We start from the raw sequence: 21,176 nt of genomic DNA on the forward strand, positions 1-21,176 counted from the left end.
AAGATTCACTGACCAAGGCACAATCAAGGTGGGAGTGAGGGATAGAGGCTAGTAGGTGATAGATGGAACCAGATGAGGAGGAGATGATGGGCAGATGGAACCAGGAGGGGATAGTGAATGGGAAAGGGGATAAAAAACAGGTGGACAGGTGAGTGGTGGGAGAACATTGGGGGTGTGGGTTACCTAAAAGTGGAAAATTCAGTGTTCATACCAAGCAGAATATGAGATGTTGTTCTTACTATTTGCATTCAGCCTCTCCGGAGAAGGCCAAGGACAGACAGGTTGGCGTGGGAGTGGGAAAGAATGAAAATGACATTCAACCGGATGCTCGAGATGACCATTGCAGACAGAGTCCAAGTGCTTTGCAAAATGGTCGTCTAGTCTACGCTTGGTTTCACCAATGTAGACGAGCCCACATCGGGAGCACCAAATGCAATAGACCAGGTGGGAAGGGGTGCAGGTGAACCTCTGCTTCACTTGGGATGGCTGTTTGGGTCCCTGAATGGTGGTGAGGGAGGAGGTAAAGGGACAGGTGTTACAAGTCCTACGGTTACAGGAGAAGGCCCAGGGGATGGGGAGGCATGAGCAGACCAGGTAGTCACAAAGAGCGTGATTCCTGTGGAAGGCAGAAAGGTAGAGGTGGGGGGAGATGTCACTGGTGGTGGGATCATGTTGGAGCTGGTGGAAATAGCAGAGGATGATGTGTTGGATGCGGAGGCTTGTGCGGTGAAAGGTGAGGACCAAGGGAACCAGAAGGTGAGTGCAGATGTGCAGGAAATGGAGGAAATGTGTGAGGGCTCCATGAACTATGGCAGAGGGGAAGCTATGTTTCTGCAAGAAGGAAGACGTTTCAGAAGCCCTTGAACAGAAGGCCTCGTCTTGCAGTGAAGACAGAAAAATTGAGGAAAACAGATGATATCTTACAGGAGGCAGGGTGGGAGGAGGTATAGTTGAGGTAGCTGTGGGAGTTGGTGGGTTTACTGAAGATGCCAGTTGCCAATCTGTCTCCTGAGATGGAGACGGAGAGACCCAGAATTGTCAGAGATAGTCCAGATGAATTTGAGGGCAGGGTAGAAGTTGGTGGCAAAGGTGATGAAATTGATAAGTTCTGCACGAGCGCGGGAAGCAACACTGATGCAGTAGTCGATGTAGCAGAGAGAGAGTTAGAGGGGGAGGTGTGGTTAGCATGCAGGAATAGACTTAAAACAAGGACTGTTCCACGCAGCCAACAAGAAGACAGGCATAGCTGGGGGACCATGCGAGTGCCCATGACTACCCCTTGGTGTGCTTGTTGACTTCTCTAAAAGACTGGACAGGTTGACTAAGGTCCCATTATTGAACTGGAATATATTTCCATCCTCTTTACATTTTTTTTAATCATGCACAAATCAAAAGAAACACACTACCCCAAAAGGAGCTTATTCAGCCCATCCTGCACTGTGCCAACTCTCTAGCTGTAGCTGTGTGTTGTATTATCTCTTCCTGGTAGAAAACACTGAACCACTTGGCTTCATTTCTTGTGTTTGTGTTGTCACAGGCACACGCGCTGGAAGCAGACATGAAGCAGGAGTTCCTGGAGTTAGCCAGCATGTGTAGGACGGTAATTTGCTGCAGAGTCACGCCATTACAGAAGGCTCAGGTGGTCGAGCTTGTCAAAATGTACAAGAAAGCCGTCACCTTGGCAATAGGCGATGGAGCAAATGATGTCAGCATGATTAAAAGTAAGATAAGTCACCATGCTACTCCAATTATTAGATTAAAAGTTCAGAGATTTGTTTAGTTTCAATTTCATTACTGTCAGTTTATTTTTGATGTTTTAAGACTGTTTCCAACAATTCTGCAGTTTGGATCATCACATTCAAGAAAAGATGTTGACAGCATTGGAGGGGCAGCAAAGGAATTCACAAAGATGTTGCCAGGGCTGGAAATTGTAGCTATGAGGAAAGATTGGATCAGCTGGGGTTGATTTCTCTGGAATAGCTGAGGTTGAGGGAAACTCCTATAAAATTATGAGGAGCCTAGAAAGTGTAAATAGGAGGGACCTCATTCTTTTAGCACACTGGTAAAGAAATGAGGGGGCACTGACACAAAGAAGGAATATAGGGAAGATAAGTAAACATATTGATACCCAAAGCATGGTAGTAGTCTGGAATTCACTGTCTGAAAGGGTGATGGATACAAACACTGTCATCACATTTCAGAAGTACTTAGATTTGCACTTGAAGAGCCGTGATCTGCAGGTTATGGATATAGTGCTGGAAATTGGGATTACAGTAACTCCTTTCCAACTTGCATGAATGAAGTAGACCAAATGACCTCTCTCCATGTTGAAAACTTTCTACAATTCTGAAGATCGAAGGTTGCAACCCAAAGCAATGATGAGAAGAGGTCACCTGACTAGTTTGTTCTGAAACCATTAAATCATCCCTCCTGTCCCCCACAGACTAAATAATTTTTATGTGGCAATTGGACCAAATATTGAAGGAGCCCATATTTTTGTGGTAAGCAATCTAGTAGGCTGTTTATACAAACCTCAGGGAAAAAATATGTAAATCAATTTTTTTTAAATCAACAATAAAATTCTGCCAATTAGAGATGTGTGAGTATTTATTCGGTATGTTTTGCACGTAGCATGGAGTAGCTTGCCTACAGTGGTAGGTTTGAAATATATAACGTAATGTGTTGATACTGATAATGTGGTAATAATTATTATTGAACAGCATATTTAATAAACTATCTTGTCAATGCTAACCAGAGAGTTTGTTTATCCTTTCTTGTGAAGTTCAGTTTTGAAAATAGCCCGAGTAATTTTTATTTAAATCTTCTGCTCTGTCCCATCATGTGCCAAGCACTCAATGTGTTTGCTTTGCCCACAGCTGCACACATAGGAGTTGGCATCAGTGGACAGGAAGGCATGCAGGCTGTTCTGGCTAGTGACTATTCAATTGGACAGTTCAGATACCTTCAAAGACTTCTGCTGGTTCATGGGAGATGGTCCTATCTTAGGATGTGCAAGTTCCTCTACTACTTCTTCTACAAGAACTTTGCATTCACTCTCGTTCACTTCTGGTTTGGTTTCTTCTGTGGCTTCTCTGCACAGGTTAGTAGTTTCTCTGAAGAGAGAGCATTTTCCTTAAATCCCAGGGTCAATGTATCTGCTTTGAGAGCATCTGTTGCTGAGCTAGATTACAAGACTTTGGTATGTGCTACTGACAGAGTGGCCAAGGAATTGAATGGCGTCTATTTAGGAGACAGATCCATGAACCTTTCCCGCCATTGGAAGATTTGGTGGTGTACTTTATGCCTTTCACTAAGAAAGCCTGACCCTCATCTGTTTTGCCCTTGTAGATTGACAAAGGAAATTGGATTAAAAAAAAAAGTCTGGTTTTTGCAAAATAGGGGAGTAGCAGGCACAAGGAGGAGAGAGTTGAGGACCAGAAGAATTATCAGAGGAGCCATGAGCTAGGGTCAGTGGAGGAGTTGGGCCAGGGATGAGAAGGAGGGTTGAGCCAGCAGATTGGTGGAGGGTTGGGACAGGCAGCCTGGTAGAAGGGGTCAAGGCAAGAGTCAACTGCTTGGAATCTGTCTGGAGAATGGGTTCAGTAGTCCAGGGGGAGGGTGGTTGAGACAGCAGATCATTGATTGGGAAGGAGGTCAGATTGGTAACTGAGGCTGTTAGGTTGGGTTGGCGGTTAAGAAATCATGGTTGGCAGTAGGAATCAGAAGATTGGTAGAAGGATTGGGTTGAGGTTGAGAGATCGGTGCACAGGGTGAGAAGGCATTGCACAAAGTAGTAGATCAGTAGTCCTGATGGGGGAGGGGTCAGTGACAGATTATAGGCTGACAAACACGTCTATCGCCACCAGTGTTGAGAGTGGAAGACCCAAGGGAGAACCACCTGTGCATTTCACTTAATGGGGCCCTTCCTGAGGTGAGTTTCCAAATCCAGACTCTCAGAATGGGACCCTGAAGGAAATTTGGAGGCTTTATGCAATTCATAGGAAGTCCCCAGTTTTCTCATTTTTCAATGAAGATGAATCACCAAGTGCATAGGAAATAATGTGATGTGATCCAATGTCAAGAGAAGTTCATTTTAAATGTGTTCTAACATGTGTGAGATTCTTTCTGTAACTTTTAATTATGCATTTCCACATAATTTAGCATGTGTAATTCTATACATAGGAAAGTGAGGCAATCAATTCCAGTTATGTCACAGTAGAAATAAAATTAATGTATTACTGACATTCCAAAGTTGCAATAAATGTTAACAAATTAATTTGCATCGAAAAATGCTTCATGCATTTCAGCTACTTTTAAATTCATTTTTTACTGTACAATACAGCAGAAATATTTATTTTGAAGATTATAAATGTGATATGCATTTACTGGCATGAGTGTATGTTGATAGCTTTCTTTGTTTTTGCAGACTGTTTATGATCAGTGGTTCATTACCTTGTACAACATAGTTTACACCTCCCTTCCTGTTCTGGCCATGGGTATATTTGATCAGGTAAAGTAACTTATGAAGTTGTTTAAATCTGTTTGGAATGGTCTTCTAAAATTCTTTTGTTTTGATGGCTGTTTATGACCTTAGAATTTTGCTGAGATTAGGAACCTATCTGAAACTCGATTTCAACAAACTTTCCAAACACAACTGAACAGAAAACTAAGTAGAACTTTTTAAATATCCTAGTGTTATTACAATGAAACTAATACTGACTGCACAATTAGGAAGTATTCTTGTGTTGACCACTATCACTGCAGCTGTCATTTGGTCCAGGCATGCAATAAAGGTCACTCTGCTCTGAACCAGTGCTTCAATACTGAAATTTTAGATCAATACTTGTTATTTCAGTGGTGGATGACTTCCAGAACAGTTGTGCTGAGGGACCCTAGTAACTTTGTGCTGAATTCTGAACATTGTTGTGTCTGGGCCTCACCTAACTAAAAACTAGGAAGAAATAAAAACAGAAAATGCCATAATCATTTAAGATCCTTTGACATACAAAAGTTCTAGGAACCTGTAAGGTTAGCTGTTTCTCTTTCCACAGATGCTGCCTGACCAGCTAAGTGTTTCTCGCATTTTCGTTTATTTCAGATTTCCAGCATTTGCAGTTTATCTTGATATTCAAAAGAAGGATGAGACTACCAGAATTAATTTACTTTAACACATTTCAAATTAAAAGCAGGGGAACATTCCCCCGTGCATTTTAAGAAGGGTGAACGATTTATACTGTCTCCACTATACAGACTAAACCAGACACAGAGGAAACAATATTAACAGTCAAGCTAGAACTTGCAATATTTCTTTTCACTGATATGTTCAATGATTTGATTTACAAGGAACACAACATGTTCAAACTTTTCCCTCATGACTGTTACATTTGGTTGAAGTAGAAGAAACAGTACTGTTATGATTATACATTCCAGACCTAAATGTTTTCACTGTAGAGTATGTTGAAAATCTAACAGTGCATTTTTGCCCAATTTTTTTATTCTTTGTCACCCCAAAACAAAGCCAAGTTCAAGAGCTTGGTGTGTTTCTGCACAATCTGTCAAACCAAAATGCTTCACCATCGGGCTATCTACATTATACATCCAGTTTTCTTCCTGCCCTCCTTGAGCAAATGACTTTTGCTGCAGTATAGTTCTTCAGGGACAAGCCACTCTCCAGTGTTCTACTCAGATGACTATCCTAATGTGTGAACTTAGATGCCAAGCACTAACAAACTATTTGACCACAGGAACATCACAAGAAAGCTTGATCTGCTCCTTGCCGAGTATCCACTTTCTATTGGTCTCCATTGGATTCCAACCAGCTGGCTTGGTTGTTTCTGCCTCTGAACCAAATACATATCCAGTGAAGATAAACTAGTAGCATAGATCCGGACTGAAAGCTAGGTTCTTGCTGATCTCTGCATAATTAAGTAGCTTCCTGGTAAATCCATCATAATAATCTATCTTGGGATAATTAATTAAGAGCCAAATATAGCTTCTGTTTTCAATCAAAATATCTGTCATTATTGTGACAGTGTTCCTTTGTGAATAACTCACTGCTGGTATTTTACTGTTTCTCCCTAGGATGTCAATGAACAGAAAAGTTTGGAATACACAAGACTCTATGAACCTGGACAACTTAATCTGCTTTTCAATAAGCGCGAGTTTTTCATCTGTATAGTCCATGGAGTCTACACCTCTATTGTCCTCTTCTTTGTCCCATACGGTGCATTTTGTGACGCAACAAGAGATGATGGGCAACATTTCTCAGATTATCAGTCATTTGCTGTTACCGTGGCAACGTCTCTGGTGATTGTGGTCAGTGTGCAAGTAAGTTCAGATTTTAAAAGGTCTGCACAGGATGTAGTTTTCCTCAGCTTGGCACCGCTACTGTTTTCTTGTTTGATTTGACTATCACCATTGACCACAAATCATATTTCCAATGACTTTTATAAGTTTGGCAGCAAAGACCAGCATTTCACTGGTGTACTTAATAAATTTATAAAAACATACTTTCTTAAGATGTTGTGGTAAAGAACTGGCAAGCTGATATTTAAGAGGGGTAACAAAAGTCTCAGCGCCTTATCCTCAAGATCCATTTTTCCACTAACTTTGATAAAATTACAAAGCTTAAAATTCAAACACTCAGCCACAGGATTGTGAAAACTACTCATGCAATCCATCAATAGGAAAATTGTGTCCCAGAAAATGAATAGTCTTCATTGTTCCCATTTTTCTTTAAATATATTTCTACTTAGGCAAAAGTCTCTCAGCACCAGAGCCATCTCCTACATGAGATATAAAATCACAGTTCAATTAATTCTGTATAAATTCATATTCGTACAATTTTCAGATGGTATCCAGTCTTCAGGTTTTCAAATTAGCATTTCTTTGAGGTGACTGACAGTCACAAAAAAGGAAGAAAATTATTCAATTAATTCTGAATAAATGGATGAATTGCCCAAGTTTATAATTCCTACCCACAGTTGCTATTGTATAGAAGTGCCATTCAATCCTGATCGATTTAATATTGCCTGGCACATTTGCTGCATCTTGTGTCACAAAAGAGGGCTAATTTTCCCTTGAGTAACACAGAAAACTGAGAGAAAATGAACATAATCATTTAAATCTGACCTGAGAAAAATATATAAGATTATGAGAAGTGTGGGTAGTCAAATTCTTTTTACCCCTGGTAGGGGTATCAAAAACAAGAAGGCATAGGTATAAGCTGAGAGGAAGGAACTTTAGAGGGGATCTGAAGGCTAAGATTTTTTACACAGAGAGTGGTTGATATCTGGATAAGGGTGCTACGAGAGGAGGTGGTGGAGTCAGATACAATTACTAGGTTGAAGAGGCATTTAAAGAGATACTGAAATAGGCAAGGTATAGAAGAATACAATGCGTACAAATGGGTAAAAAGTTGGTATGGACATGGTGAGCAGAAGGGCCCATTTCTGTGCTGTGAGACTAAATGTATCATGCAAAACAGCTCCAGCTACATAAACATTGTGTCATTCATTAATTGATATATATTCAAATGCCAATGGACAATGAAGTAGAACAATACTCATTTTATTCACTGTCTAGGCTTAAAGAGTAGATGCTGTTTTTAGAGAAAGCTCAATTAGTGATCAAGTTAAACTGGCCACACTAGAATTAAATTTGTGTTGGATTGCACATTGGTTCTCAATTAGCTTCTGACAGGGTGATTGCAATGGTTGCATTTGCAAAAAGTAAAAGAGATTGCAAAAAGAATTTATGATTTCTATATTAATAATATAATATCTTGCTATTTTTCCAATAAAGTGGCTGTGAAGTTAATAGATTCGAAGCTTGCAGAGAGAAGAGTGGGGGAAGATTTGATGCGGCACTTAGCTGAATGATGCGGCTGTGGTCACACATCTTCTGACAGGACTAACAATCCTCAAATGAATATTATCATTCAGGGAATGTATTTATGAAAGACACTCAGAATGTTGGCCACAAAAGCATATTATGTCATGAGCTAAGAATCCAGACTGCCTCCACCTGATGATAAGAATCCGGATGGAAGTGGATTTGGGCTATGTTTTCTATTAAAAAATTGCCAAGGTTAAATTGCCTGTTAATCCACAGTGAGGGGTGTTGAAAGATGGAGTATTTTGCTCAAATTTGACAGCCAATATCAGCACTAAGCAGTCTGAGGTCAATTATAGCCAGTCAAAAGGGCAGAAGTATTTTTAATAGGATTATTCAATTGCATATGTGTTTAATATAGAGAGGCAGTCAAATCAATTCAGAAATCTATAACTAGCAGAAGTGATGAAACATGATCAGTAAACCTGTACAAACAGTGACCTCCAGAAACAGACACCCGTCAAAAATCCTGATATATTGATAGTCTCAAATAACTGGTATTATAATCGATACAAGGTGCACCTTGAAATCACAGACACCCACAAATTATGAACTGTGGACAGGCTTCAATGTATCAAGTATAATTTTATCAATATAAAAGGATCTGAAGGGTTACAGGAGAGACTCGAGGCATCTTCCTGTGCCATAATTTCTGTATGTCTTCATTTTAGTGGTTTACCAGGATGCTGCCTGGATTAGAGGATGTGAGCTATAAGGATATGTTGGACAAACTTGGATTGTTTTCTCTGGAGTGTCGGAGGCTGAGGGGAGATCTGATGGAAGTTTATAAAATTATGAAAGGCGCAGATAGGATAGACAGTAGAATCCTTTTCCCAGGGTAGAAATGTCAAATACTAGAGTGCATAACTTTAACATTAGAGGAAGTGTTTAAAGAGGACGTGCAGGGCAAGTTTTTTTTACACAGTGTTAGGTGCCTGGAATCTGCTGCCGGGGTAGTGATGGAAGTAGGTACGATAGTGGCATTCAAGAGACTTTTAGGTAGGCATATGAATATGCAAGGAATGGAGGGATATGTATCATGTGCAGGTAGAAGGCGAAAACAGAGCAGTTCATGCAAATTCCTAAAAGAAGAGACTACATTAAATGCAAGACCTCCAAGAAAATAAATGCTATATAAAACTGCACTATCCTTCCTTGCAGATTTAGTTAGTTAGAGGATATCTGTTCAACTTTAAATCCCACATTATTCAATCAATTTCATAGAAACTTGAAATTTAAAAGAAATGTTGACAAGATGCACAGGGCCAAGTCACATTTCGACCTCTCATTTATATGTTGCCCACATCAAAACTGCATTTTTCACTTGCTGTTTAATTTGGCATCATGCTCGGCACAGACATTGTGGGCCAAAGGCCCTATTCCTGTGCTGTACTGTTCCCTGTTCTATGTTCATCAGCTCCTGGCTGACTGGTTTCTAGAAGTTCTTACGCATCACTACAAGCTGCCACTGTGTGAGATCCACAATTAACATAACAGTCTCTCAAGACAAAAGACAATCAATGGGTTGGAAAACCCAACGAGCAGAGAACTGAAACCACATCCTTCAGGCAGGGTCCAGAATTGAGACCGTTTCAAGTGAGAGTGGGAAAGGAGGAATGCAGAAGATGTGATCACTCTCAGGGCAGTTGGTTCGTTGTACGTTTCACTGTATTGTGACCATTTTGAAGATAAAAATACAAGTTCTTATGTTCTCCTTTAATTTCCAAGTAGAGGTGAAAGAAATTAATGGGCTAATTGCATATAGAGTACCTGTAATAACCAGAATATGACCTTGAATTTTTAAAAAAAGATTGAAGCAGTGGTTAATTTTAAAGCCTTATGTAGTTGGGCATAGAATGTTAGACGACTTTTTTTAACAGCAAGTGAAAGATGCAGTTTTGATGTGGGTAACATATAAATGAGAAGTCGAAATGTGACTTGGCCCTGTGCATCTTGTCAACATTTCTTTTAAATTTAAAATTTCTATGAAATTGATTGAATAACGTGGGACTCAAAGTTGAACAGATATCCTCTAACTAATCAAACCTGCAAGGAAGGAGAGCACAGTTTTACATAGCATTCATTTTCTTGGAGGTCTTGCATGTAATTTAGTCTCTTCTTTTAGGAATTTGCATGGACTGCTCTGTTTTAGCTTCCATTGTGCATAATCTGCAAAAAGTGTATGTGTAGGAAGGATAAATCTTCATCTGTGCTCTTGGGAAGCCATGAACTTTACAACCAAATTATGGTACCAGCAGGTAAGAAGGTATGTTGAATTCTGAGACTGAATCATAAATGCAGTTCGAAGGATTAAAATATTTTTCCACCTAACAAAATTAATGCTTCAAGACTAGATGTGTTTGTAAGATGATTCTAATGATAACCTTGAGGCATCATGAATGACCTTGGTCATTTTGGCTGCAAACTGCAACTTTGGAGGATTAGTGCAATCATAAATTGCAGAAAGCCCTCTAGTAACGTTATTTGACAGTGTTAAATGATATATAGAGAGTTGGATACTAGTCTGAGAGAAGAAGGGATACCAGATGCAAGCTTTTTCTAAGCAAGACAGATTTGACTTAAAAAAAAGATCATTCTTAAAAGGTGCAAGGCTATTAAGCAGTTAACAGAGATGGAACTAGAAAGACACATAAGTGCATAGCTATGTCTAGAAGTGGATTGTAAATGCTTTTAATCTTTGTAAGAACTGAATGTTTCCAACCTTTTTTCTTGCAGAGGTTGAACTTCATGATTTACAAGAAGGCAGGCAGTGAACCAAATAACTATTCAGGTTATCTGTCACACCTTCTACAAATAGTATCAATCTTCTTAGCAATATTTCAAATCATTTAAACCATTCCACTTGTGTATCCCCAACATAACTGATGGTTGCTCAGGTAGTCGGTTTGGGTTGAATATACTTTGAGTTCGACACACTAGGTTGACTCCTCCGAATGACTAGGTCGACACAGTTTGGAAACAAATTGAATAGTTTGTTTCAGACAGCAAAGTTTATTAATCTACTGTTCCCTTGTGAATTGTAAAATTGTCCTTCAACTGTTAGACCAGAACAGTCCAAGGTTTTGGTCTCGTAATTTTCCACAGCTGTCCTTTTCACTACAAGGGAGTTGTTTCCCCCCCAGTTTAAACATTTGGAGGATGGGACAATAATTCTATACCCTGTGGGCTGGTAAGCTGTCCTTTTCAATAGGTGTAAACATCTTGCATGGATGGTGTATTCCGCTTTCTACTTTAACAGTCAAAATTTTTACCTCTTCTGTTTATCCTGTTACTATTATCCTGCTACCATACTTCTGTTTATCCTGCAACTATGCAGTGAAGTGGATGTTCTGGCTTTGAACTGGATTCCTTAAATATTTGGAATACTCTATTAGAAACAGAAGAGAATTTCCAACTTTTCCTGAAACATGTTGTAAACATATAACTATTTTTGAAAAGTATTCTTTAAACAATATTGAAAACATAGGCTTTTCCAAGGTAACTCTTGAACAGTACAGCAAGCAAGTGAAACCCAGCTCAGTTAATATGAGAGCATCATCTAGTGGTTCCAATAACATCTGGCAAGTCATTTATTTTTAGAGTTAAAGAACGCTGTGAAAGAGCTTTAAAGTTAACAATAAACTGCTGCACTATGCCCACATTAACTATTACTTGTACTAGCTTCTTTGTTTGATTTACCTGGGATTATCTCCTTCCCACTGTTCAACAGACACTCACAGCCACGTTTGGTATCGCATCACACATTCCAGGATTGATCTGCTAATACTTGATCCAGTATCGCTGCAGCACTGAGTTAATGCCTTGATTTATTTATAAAGAATTATCAGCGTGTTCTCTTTGTATACAAGTGTTTCTGAAGTTAGCCATCGTTCTAGGACCACCATTAGATTTTATCCAGCTTTTGACTGGATAATAAGAGTAAACCTAACTGTGATGCCCAGATCAACGTAATGTGGGGAGAAAGTGTTAGAGGAATTGTCATTAAAACAGAAGAACCTGGGAAATTTAATGTATAATGCCACCTTTCTCTGCGTTATATAAAGGAATTTTGTCAATAATCTAATTGTGCTCATGGTGTCTGTGGCTCTGACATCCACCATCAGTAAGTGCTTTGAGGGGCTGGTCATGGCACGCATTAACTCCAGCCTCCCAGTAAACCTCAACCCACTGCAATTTGCCTACCACTGAAACAGGTCTACGGCGGACGCCACCTCCTGGCCCTACACTCATCATTGGAGCATCTGGACAGTAAAGACACGAATGTTAGATTATTGTTTATTGACTACAATAAAACTTCAGTACTATCATTCCAAGCAAACTCATCTACAAACTCCTAAACCTGGGACTCAACACCCCCCTTTGCAACTGGATCCTTGACTTCCTGACCAACAGACTGCAATCAATGAGGATAGGCTTCGACACCTCCACCACAATTATTCTCAACACTGGTGCCCCACAAGGCTGCGTCCTCAGCGCCCTACTCTACTCCCTGTGTACTCAGGACTGCGTGGCCAGATTCTGCTCCATCTACAAGTTTACAGATGATACCACTGTAGTGGGCTATATCTCAAATAATGATGAGTCAGAGTACAAGAAGCAGATAGAGTGCCTAATTACATGGTGTCGTGACTACAAGCTTCCCTTCAATGTCAGCAAAACAAAAGAGCTGGTCATTGACTTCAGAAAGGGTGGCAGTGCACATGTTCCTGTTTACATCAACGGTGCTGAGGTCAAGAGGGTTGAGAGTTTTAAGTTCCGAGGAGTGAACATCACCAATAGTCTGTCCTGGTCCCACCACGTTGACACCATGGCCAAGAAAGCTCACCAGCGTTTCTACTTCCTCAGGAGCCTAGAGAAATTTGGCATGTTCCCTTTGACCCTCACCAACTTTTATTGATGCACTATAGAAAACATCCTATCTAGATGCATCACAGCTTGGTATGGCAACTGCTCTGCCTGGGACCGCAAGAAACAGCAGAGAGTTGTGGACACAGCCCAGCGCATCACGGAAACCAGCCTCTCCTCCATGGACTTTGCACTTCCAGCTGCCTCAGTAAAGCAGCTAGCATAATCAAAGACCCCACTCACCATGGACATTCTGTCTTCTCAGCCCCCCCCCCCCCCTCCACCATCGGGCAGATGATACAAAAGTCTGAAAGCACGTACCACCAGGCGCAAGGACAGCTTTTATCCCACTGTTAAAAGACTATTAAATGGTTCCCTATTATGATAAGATGGACTCTTGACCTCACAATCTACCTTGTTGTGACTTTGCACTTTACTGTCTACCTGCACTGCACTTTCTCTGTAACAGTAACACTTTATTCGGCATTCTGTATTGTTTTTTCCTTGTACTACCTCAATGAATTGTCGTAATATATTGATCTGTATGGATGTTATGCAAGACAAGTTTTTCACTGTACTTCGGTACATGTGACAAAAATAAACCTACTTACCAATTTAGTGTGATGGTGGATTTTTATTTTGTTCTTCAGTACACATGATACGTGCACTGGAGGCTGCCAGACCTGTGACCAGGGCTCAATTGGAACTTGCTTCGGCATTGGTTAAAGGGGACCTGACCTTACTTTGTCCACTACTGTGGAGTCCAGGCCTCTATCATCCTCCAGATATGTTCAGCTTTAACTGTGTTTTCTTAATGATTGCTCCCAGCTGCCTCTCCCCCTCACTAACCATGTTCTCAGGACCTACATAATCCTTTGCCAAACTCTACCAGATTGTCATTTATCCCCTCCCTACCCTGGCCGCCCCAATCTTATTTGCCTTCATTCGATAGCTCTGTAGAGGCAGGAATTCATGGACATGTAGACAGTCAATGTTGACTGTTGACTAAATGTTGACTGTCTTTCTCTACGGATGCTGCCTGGCCTGCTGAGTTCCTCCAGCATCTTGTTTTATTTCATCTAGATTCCAGCATCTGCAGTCCTCTGTTTCTCATTCATGGACAGGTGGCTTTAGAATGTGCAGTTATGCATGGTGCTTGGATCTCATGAACAATAGAACAGAGAGTTGCAGAGGGTTGGGAATGCAGCCCAGTCTACACTTCCCGCTGCCTCGAGAAAGCAGCTAATATAATCAAGGACCCCCCCCATCCTGGTCATTCTCTCTTATCCCCTCTCCTGCCAGGCTGAAGATAAAAAAGCTTGAGGGCATGTACCACCAGACTTGAGGACAGTTTCAATCCCACTGTTATTAGACTCCTGAACGGACCTCCCATATACTAAAATATGAACTCTTGATCTCCCAATCTACCTAGCCATGGCCCTTACACTTGTCTACCAGCACTGCACTTACTCTGTAACTGCAACGCTATATTCTGCATTCTGTTTTATTTTTGCTGCCTTGATGTAATTATGTATAGCATGATCTGTCTGGATGGCACACAAACAAAAGCCTTTCACTGTATCTCGGTGAAGGTGACAATAGTAAACCAATTCAACAGTAAACCAATATAATACATTTCTATTTGATGAGCCTGCACAATACTGATGCTGCCACCCCTCAAATGGCAGCAACTGTTTACCAGACCTGTTCAGATGCAGAATCACTTCTAGCCAATTATCTTAGGGCTTAACATGTGGCTTTTCAATGTGCAAATTAGCTGCTGCATTTCCAACATTGCAACCGTGAATTTTCCTTGAAAGTATTTATTTGGTTGTAAAGCATTTCTAGATATGCAAGTTCCCTTTTCTTCCAATCTTTCCTTTTCCCTGGCAGAATAAATGCACGTGACAAGGAGCTTCGGTGTATTCTGTATATTATTATTTTTGCAGAAATGTGAAACATGATTTGCATAACCAATAACACAGTGCAATCAGCATACTTTACTGCCACCTGCAGGAGAAACGATGGCAGCCACGAATCAATTGAAAATCATAACAACAAAAGAGACTGCAGTTACTGGAATGCAGAACAAAAACAGAACTCTGAAAGAACTCAGCGGGTCATGAGACATCTATGGAGGGAAAAGGTGCAAGTCAACGTTTTGGGTTAAGATCCTTGCATCAGGACTGAGAGGGAACTGAAAAGATTGCCAGTGTATAGCAAGATGTAGTGGTGTAGGATAGAGGCTGGTGCAGCCGGATGGGGAGGTGATGATGGGCAGATGAAACTGGGTGGGGGAGGGGGTTTGGGATAGAGGCTGATAAATGGAGCTAGGTGGCAAGGGGCTGATGTGCAGATGGAATTAGGTGGGGGGGGGGAGCGGGGATGGGAGAACTGAACAAAGGGAGAAGAAAACTAGGTGGACAGGTGAGTGTTTGTGGGAGGAGGGCACTGGGGGTGTAGGTTACCTGAAACTGGACAATTTAATATTCATACCACAGGGCTGTAAACCACCCAAGGGGAATAGGAGATGTTGTTCTTCCAATCTGATTTGTGTTTGGTCTCTCTGTAGCAGTGGAGAAGTCCAAGCATTTCCATTCCTGCGGAGAGGCTCAGGTAGCAACCCTATGGCATGAATATTGAACTTTCCAATTTCAGGTAACCCACATCCCTGGTGTTTTCCTTCCACACCTTCCTGTGCACCTTGTTTCCTTCTGCATTTGTTAAGCCCTCCCATCCCCTCTCCCCACCTGGTTCCATCTGCTCATTAACCCCTCCCCCACCTGGCTCCACCTATCACCTACCAGCCTCTGCATACTGCTATATACTGGCAATCTTGCTGGTTCCCTCTCACTCCTGATGCAGGGTCTCAACCCGAAACGGAAACTTATCCCTTTTACCTCCACAGATGCTGCTTGGCCTGCTGAGTTCTTCCAGCATTGTGTTTTTATTGAAAAATCATAAATTCATTTGCATAGTGCTATGCTTTTTCCTAGATTGAAACATGGTAATGAGCTTTTTGGGTTGTTTTGTAAAGCCCCAGAAAGTCAACCAAGCATTTCTCGGTGAGAAATAGAAAGAGTATCCTCAGCATCTTAGGAGAGTGAAACAAAGGCAATGTTTCAGGTTAATAACCTATCATAAGAACTGACGAGTTGTCACCAACCTGCAATGTTAACATCGTTGACTTCAGGAAGGCGAAGGAGGGCGAACATGTGTCAGTCTACATTGGGGGATCAGTGGTGGAGAGAGTCAGCAGTTCCTGGGTGTTAACATATCGGATGACCCGTCCTGGGCCCAGCACATTGATGCAATCATAAGAAAAGCATGCCAGCATCTTTACTTTCTTAGGAGGTTAAGGAGGTTCGGCTTGTCACTGAACTCTGACAAACTTCTACAGATGTACTGTTGAAAGTGTTCTGACTGGTTGAATCATGGTCTGGGAAGGCAATTCAAATGCGCAGGAACGCAAGAAGCTGCAGAGAGTAGTGGACTCTGCCCAATTCATCACAGGCACATTCCTCCCCACCATCGGTAGTATCTACAGGAGGTGCTGCTTCAAGAAGTCAACAAACATCATCAAAGATCCCCTCCATCAGGGCCATGCCATCTTTTCGCAGCTACCGTCAGGCAGGAAGTACAGAAGCCTGAAGTCCCACACCACCAGGTTTAAAAACAGCTATTTCCCTTCAACCATTTGGTTCTTGAACCAACCGGCACAACCCTAATCACTAGAGTTACAACACTTTGATCACTTTGCACTAAAATTGACTTTTTTTTTGTTCTAATTGTGTTATTTCTTGTATAAATTGTTTAATTTATGTTTTTCTTGTGAATGCTGCTTATATGAATTTTATATTTTTTTGCGAATGCTATGTGCCTGTGATGCTACTGCAAGTAAGTTTTTCATTGCACCTATGCAAACGTGCATATGACAATAAACTTGACTTTGACTTTTACTCTCTGCAGGTGCTACCTGACCTGCTGAGTAGTTCCAGTATTTTCTGCTTTTATTTCAGATTTCTACCATCTGCTTTGTAGTTTCTTTGTTTTACAGTTTCTGTGCATGAGTTAAACTTGCACTCCTAATGTGATTTCCATTTCAGGGGTGCAGCAGGACCCCTGATGTCATGCCCCATGCAGTCCTATTGGGACAATGTAGGGGGACTTTGTCTACATTGCCCCAGGAGCAACTGTTGACTGGCAGTCCTGGGACAATAACATGTTCCCAGTCTTACCCTTTCGGGTAAGCCCCTTGCCGTCAGTTGTTCTGACCACACATCTTCACCTCCCTTCCCCCACCACAGATCACACGATTGGACAGCAAGTTTTCATGACCAAAAATGAGCTTCCCTGTTCAGTAGTGCCCAAGGCTTTGTGCACCATTCTGGATCACTAGCATTGCTTAGCCAATTAACAACAGGCAGAGTTCCATGGGAGTTTGGCCAAACAATGAACATGGTGATGTAATTCTGTTATTTGTTCCCTCTCTCCTCTCGCCTTATCCCAAGTCCTGCAGTAGAGTATGATATGCATTACTGTGCACTGGGGCACTGTGCAAAATGCTCATTGTTGTATCATAGCGGAAGAATATTATGAAAACAAAATGGCGCAGTGCTCATTATCGATTCTGAATATTTCAGTAGTTGCAAGCTGGTAACGATCTAATACAAGTGGTAACTAACATGGGAGAAAACCAGTCAGGCTAGGGCTGCCATTGGGCCTACTGGCACATTCTGTGGATTATTATGCAGGAGCATCAAATGAACGGTATAAAACAAGCTGCCCTGTCTGCATGGTATTACTGGTCATAACTGGATTCCAAATGTGGATGGCCATTCACAGACAAAAAGATTAAAGCATTGTGTCTGTTCAGGACTAGGCAAAACTAATCATCAGGGCAATATCCTATTAAAAAAACTTGCTATAGCAACATACAACAACAACACTATTTATAAACCTAACATAAGTCATCATGAAAATTCTTCCAGTAGTTGGTAATTAAGGTAGTAGTAGCAGCACACAGAGAATCATTATGTGATTAGGCATCTTTCAATGATGAATCAGTGTGGCTTTATAAAAAGAAAATCATCTTTGACAAATTTATTGGGCTGAATCTTGCTGGTTTCAGGCAGTTCAACAAAGCAAGCAAAACGGGACCTTTGGTAGTGGCATATCTATACATGGAAGTCCCGAACTTGCTGACAGATTCTGGTTTGCACAATCTGTCAATACAGTCCACTGCTGTACTCCAGGTCATAAATGTGCTGTGATTTCCTGCTGTTTACCCAGGGGAATCTGTTCATTGATTCTGCTCACTCAATGTGAGCCCACTCATTTGAATGGAGATTTGGTGGAAGAAAGCAAGTTTTTTAAATTTGCATTTCTAGTAAAAAAAAATTAAAAATTAGGTGCATCGAAGTGTTTTAGGTTACATTTTAAATTTGTTTTTTTCTTTCACTTTTAATCATTTTTGGAGCTTCTGAATATTTTTGGGCCCTTCAAAAGCATTCCAAAAGTTTTATAGCTTGTCAGATAGCAAAGCTGGAGGCACAGCTCATAATTTTCCCTGGGGTTTTGGGATGGGTGGGGGCCTTGTTCTGGCACACCAACATGGCAAATTACAGTACTTTAGGTCTCACCATTGTATTGGACTTTGCAACCAGGTTCAGGAAGCATTTAGACTGTGACTTTGGCCTTATGATTCCAGGCCATTTGAATGTGAGATCGAGCTATGGGGCACATGAGTGGGGCACTTAGCAATGATCCAAGTTCCTGGAGTTCTTTGAAGATGTAACAAGAATGGTAATTAAAGAGGAACCAATGGATGTAATGTATTTGGCTTTCCAAAATGTATTCAATACGGTGTCATGTACAATGTTACATGCAAAGAGCTCATTGTATTGTCTGTGATACCGTATATTAGCATGGACAGAGGATCGGTTATCTGGCAGAAATCAGAGAGTAGGAATAAATCAATCATTTTCAGGTTGGCAACCTGTAACCAGCAGGTTGCTGCAAGGGTCAGTGCCTTGGGGTGAATGCTGTGCAATTGTCAGTGAAGAAATGTTGTATTGTATCTTGTTGTCAGCTTAAGAGCTGGTTTAATTGAATTCATTTGACTTGTAAGTTTGTATATAATTATAGCATAAATGGGTTAGATATTAATGGTGGAGAAACAAAGGACTGCAGATATTAATGGTAGTGTAGGGGTTGTTACTGATCTAGTAATTCAGATACCCAATTTACATATGAGAAAATATGAATTCCAATCCTATTACAGAATTTTGAGAATTTAAAATTCAATGTTTCAAAAATATAGGAAATTAAACCTTATGTGATATCTGAAAATAGATCATAAATTGTTGAAAAACTCTAAATCTTTCACTCAGTTACTGTACTTTATGGAGGTAAATCTTAATGAATGCTGTCCTTATTGAATCCAACTTGTATGGACTTTAGTTCACACCAGAGTGTTTGATACTTACATTGATCTAGCAATCTAGTCATGTACCAAGCCATTAAGTGGCTTTATGGGACCATGTTGCCTTTATGGACTGTGGGGCTTCAAAAATCAAGCTCCAAAATTACCTTATCAAGACAGTTAGGGCTAGGCAATAAATGCAAGCAACATAATAGATGTTAATAGTTTTCAAAAAGTTATTTTTTTTCTGATTCTCTTCACAGGTTGGGCTTGACACCAGCTATTGGACAGCAGTCAATCACTTCTTCATATGGGGCAGTGTGATGGTCTATTTTTCCATCTTATTTGCAATGCACAGCAATGGATTGTTCTCAATATTTCCAAGTCAATTTCCTTTTGTAGGTAAGTCTCCCGAGTCTTAATACCATAATGCTGGAACCAATTTATCTGATGAGGTGTTGTCAAGCGTATTTTATCACCAACTGCACACAGTAAGGTTTAAAGCTTAAGGATGCCAAAATTATCATCTTGTGGATACTTTTGGACTTAATACCAAATGCAATCCTACTTGATTCTGTAATTATTTTAGTTTGGTGCTAGTTTAGATATTATTGCTAATTTGACACTAATAATTTAGGAATAGTTATATTAAATAGATTTACTTGTTCATTTTGAAAGGTATAAAGTAAGAATATTAAATTTCTGCCAACATTTCACAGAACATTTTCTTGTACTGAGGCAATACTTTTAGATTAAGATAATGAGATTATGAGAGGCATAGATAAAGTAGATACCTGGTATCCTTTTCCCAGGGTCAAAATGTGTAATACTAGAGGTCATGCATTTAAGGTGAGAGGGGGTAAGTTCAAAGGAGATGTGCGGAACAAGTTTTTTTTACACAGAGAGTGGTGGGTGCCTGGAATGTGCTGCCAGGGGTGGTTGTGGAAGCAAACATGATAAAGGTTCTTAGATAGGCACATGAATGTGCAGGCAATAAAGTGATATGTTCCATGACTTCTGCTTCTTGTAGTAAATTCATTAGGAACGTGTTTACAAATTTATTAAAAGTATCAAACAAAGTTCAGAAACAAAACTTTGGAAACTTAAGCATGTTGATTATTTTAAAACTTTTTTCTGCTTCCAGGAAATGCTCGAAATTCCCTGATCCATGTAACTGTGTGGCTAGTCATAATAGTAACCACCGTGCTGTGCATTGTACCTGTGGTGGTGTTCAGGTTCTTGAAAGTGGATTTGAAACCAACCTTGAGTGACAAGGTACTGCTCAGCTCTTTATTTTGCATTGTTTTTCATTAGTGCTGGAAAAAAACAAACCCTTGCCTGTCTGCTACAATTTCCTCTAACTGAGTTTATTTCCAACCTTGAGCTTAATTCTCCTGTCGATATTCACTGAATATATTTTACCTTTGTCATCTCATTTGACAGATTGTTCCAAATGCTTAATGCTTTGAATGAAGAACTACATCCACTGACAATATCTCCCACTAGTTCCAGGTTATGTCCCAAGTCTCCTTTTTTATTGCTTTAATTTAAAATAATCTAGCTGTATCCTTTCTTTTTCTAATATTTTGTGCAGCTCATTATTATTCCCTATGTCCCCACTAAATGCTATCTTCTACACCTATATCTCTCAAACGTTCTTCATATCTCATCTGTCTGCTGCCTTGCATGTATCTTTTCCCATTCATTTCATATTGTAATAATAACCAAAGCTGAATAATTACCTTAAAATGTTGTCACATTGCTGCAGAGTAGTGGAGGAATGGGAGTTGTGAAGGGCGGTGTTTGTCCCTCAGTCCTGGTTGATATTTTTTCGAATATGTCCTAAAATGTTCATTATTACTTTGTTCTTTAGAAGAGCTTGCTTTCTGCAAATTTTCAACCTTACAACAGTGACTTGATTCAAAGGTACTTCTAAAAGCACACTGTGAAAGGTGCTGTATAAATGCAAGCCTTTCTTTCCAAATGATCCATT

At 40.4% G+C, this 21,176-nt stretch overlaps 1 protein-coding gene across 4 annotated transcripts in view; it reads left to right on the forward strand.

Moving 5' to 3' along the window:
- Window positions 1-21,176, forward strand: part of atp8b4 (ATPase phospholipid transporting 8B4) — a 207,194-nt gene that overhangs the window by 185,511 nt on the left and 507 nt on the right. For 3 of the 4 annotated variants that reach the window (XM_052040689.1, XM_052040688.1, XM_052040690.1), the window contains exons 23-28: window positions 1,538-1,721; window positions 2,877-3,100; window positions 4,427-4,510; window positions 6,082-6,327; window positions 19,447-19,585; window positions 20,328-20,458. In XM_052040689.1, coding sequence (XP_051896649.1) covers window positions 1,538-1,721; window positions 2,877-3,100; window positions 4,427-4,510; window positions 6,082-6,327; window positions 19,447-19,585; window positions 20,328-20,458 — 1,008 coding nt within the window. Of the gene's footprint in view, window positions 1-1,537; window positions 1,722-2,876; window positions 3,101-4,426; window positions 4,511-6,081; window positions 6,328-11,623; window positions 11,920-19,446; window positions 19,586-20,327; window positions 20,459-21,176 lie in introns of those variants that run through there. The other variant, XM_052040691.1, reaches the window with a different exon arrangement.

The sequence above is a fragment of the Pristis pectinata genome, chromosome 28, assembly GCF_009764475.1.
Source record: "Pristis pectinata isolate sPriPec2 chromosome 28, sPriPec2.1.pri, whole genome shotgun sequence".
Classification (NCBI taxonomy): domain Eukaryota; kingdom Metazoa; phylum Chordata; class Chondrichthyes; order Rhinopristiformes; family Pristidae; genus Pristis; species Pristis pectinata.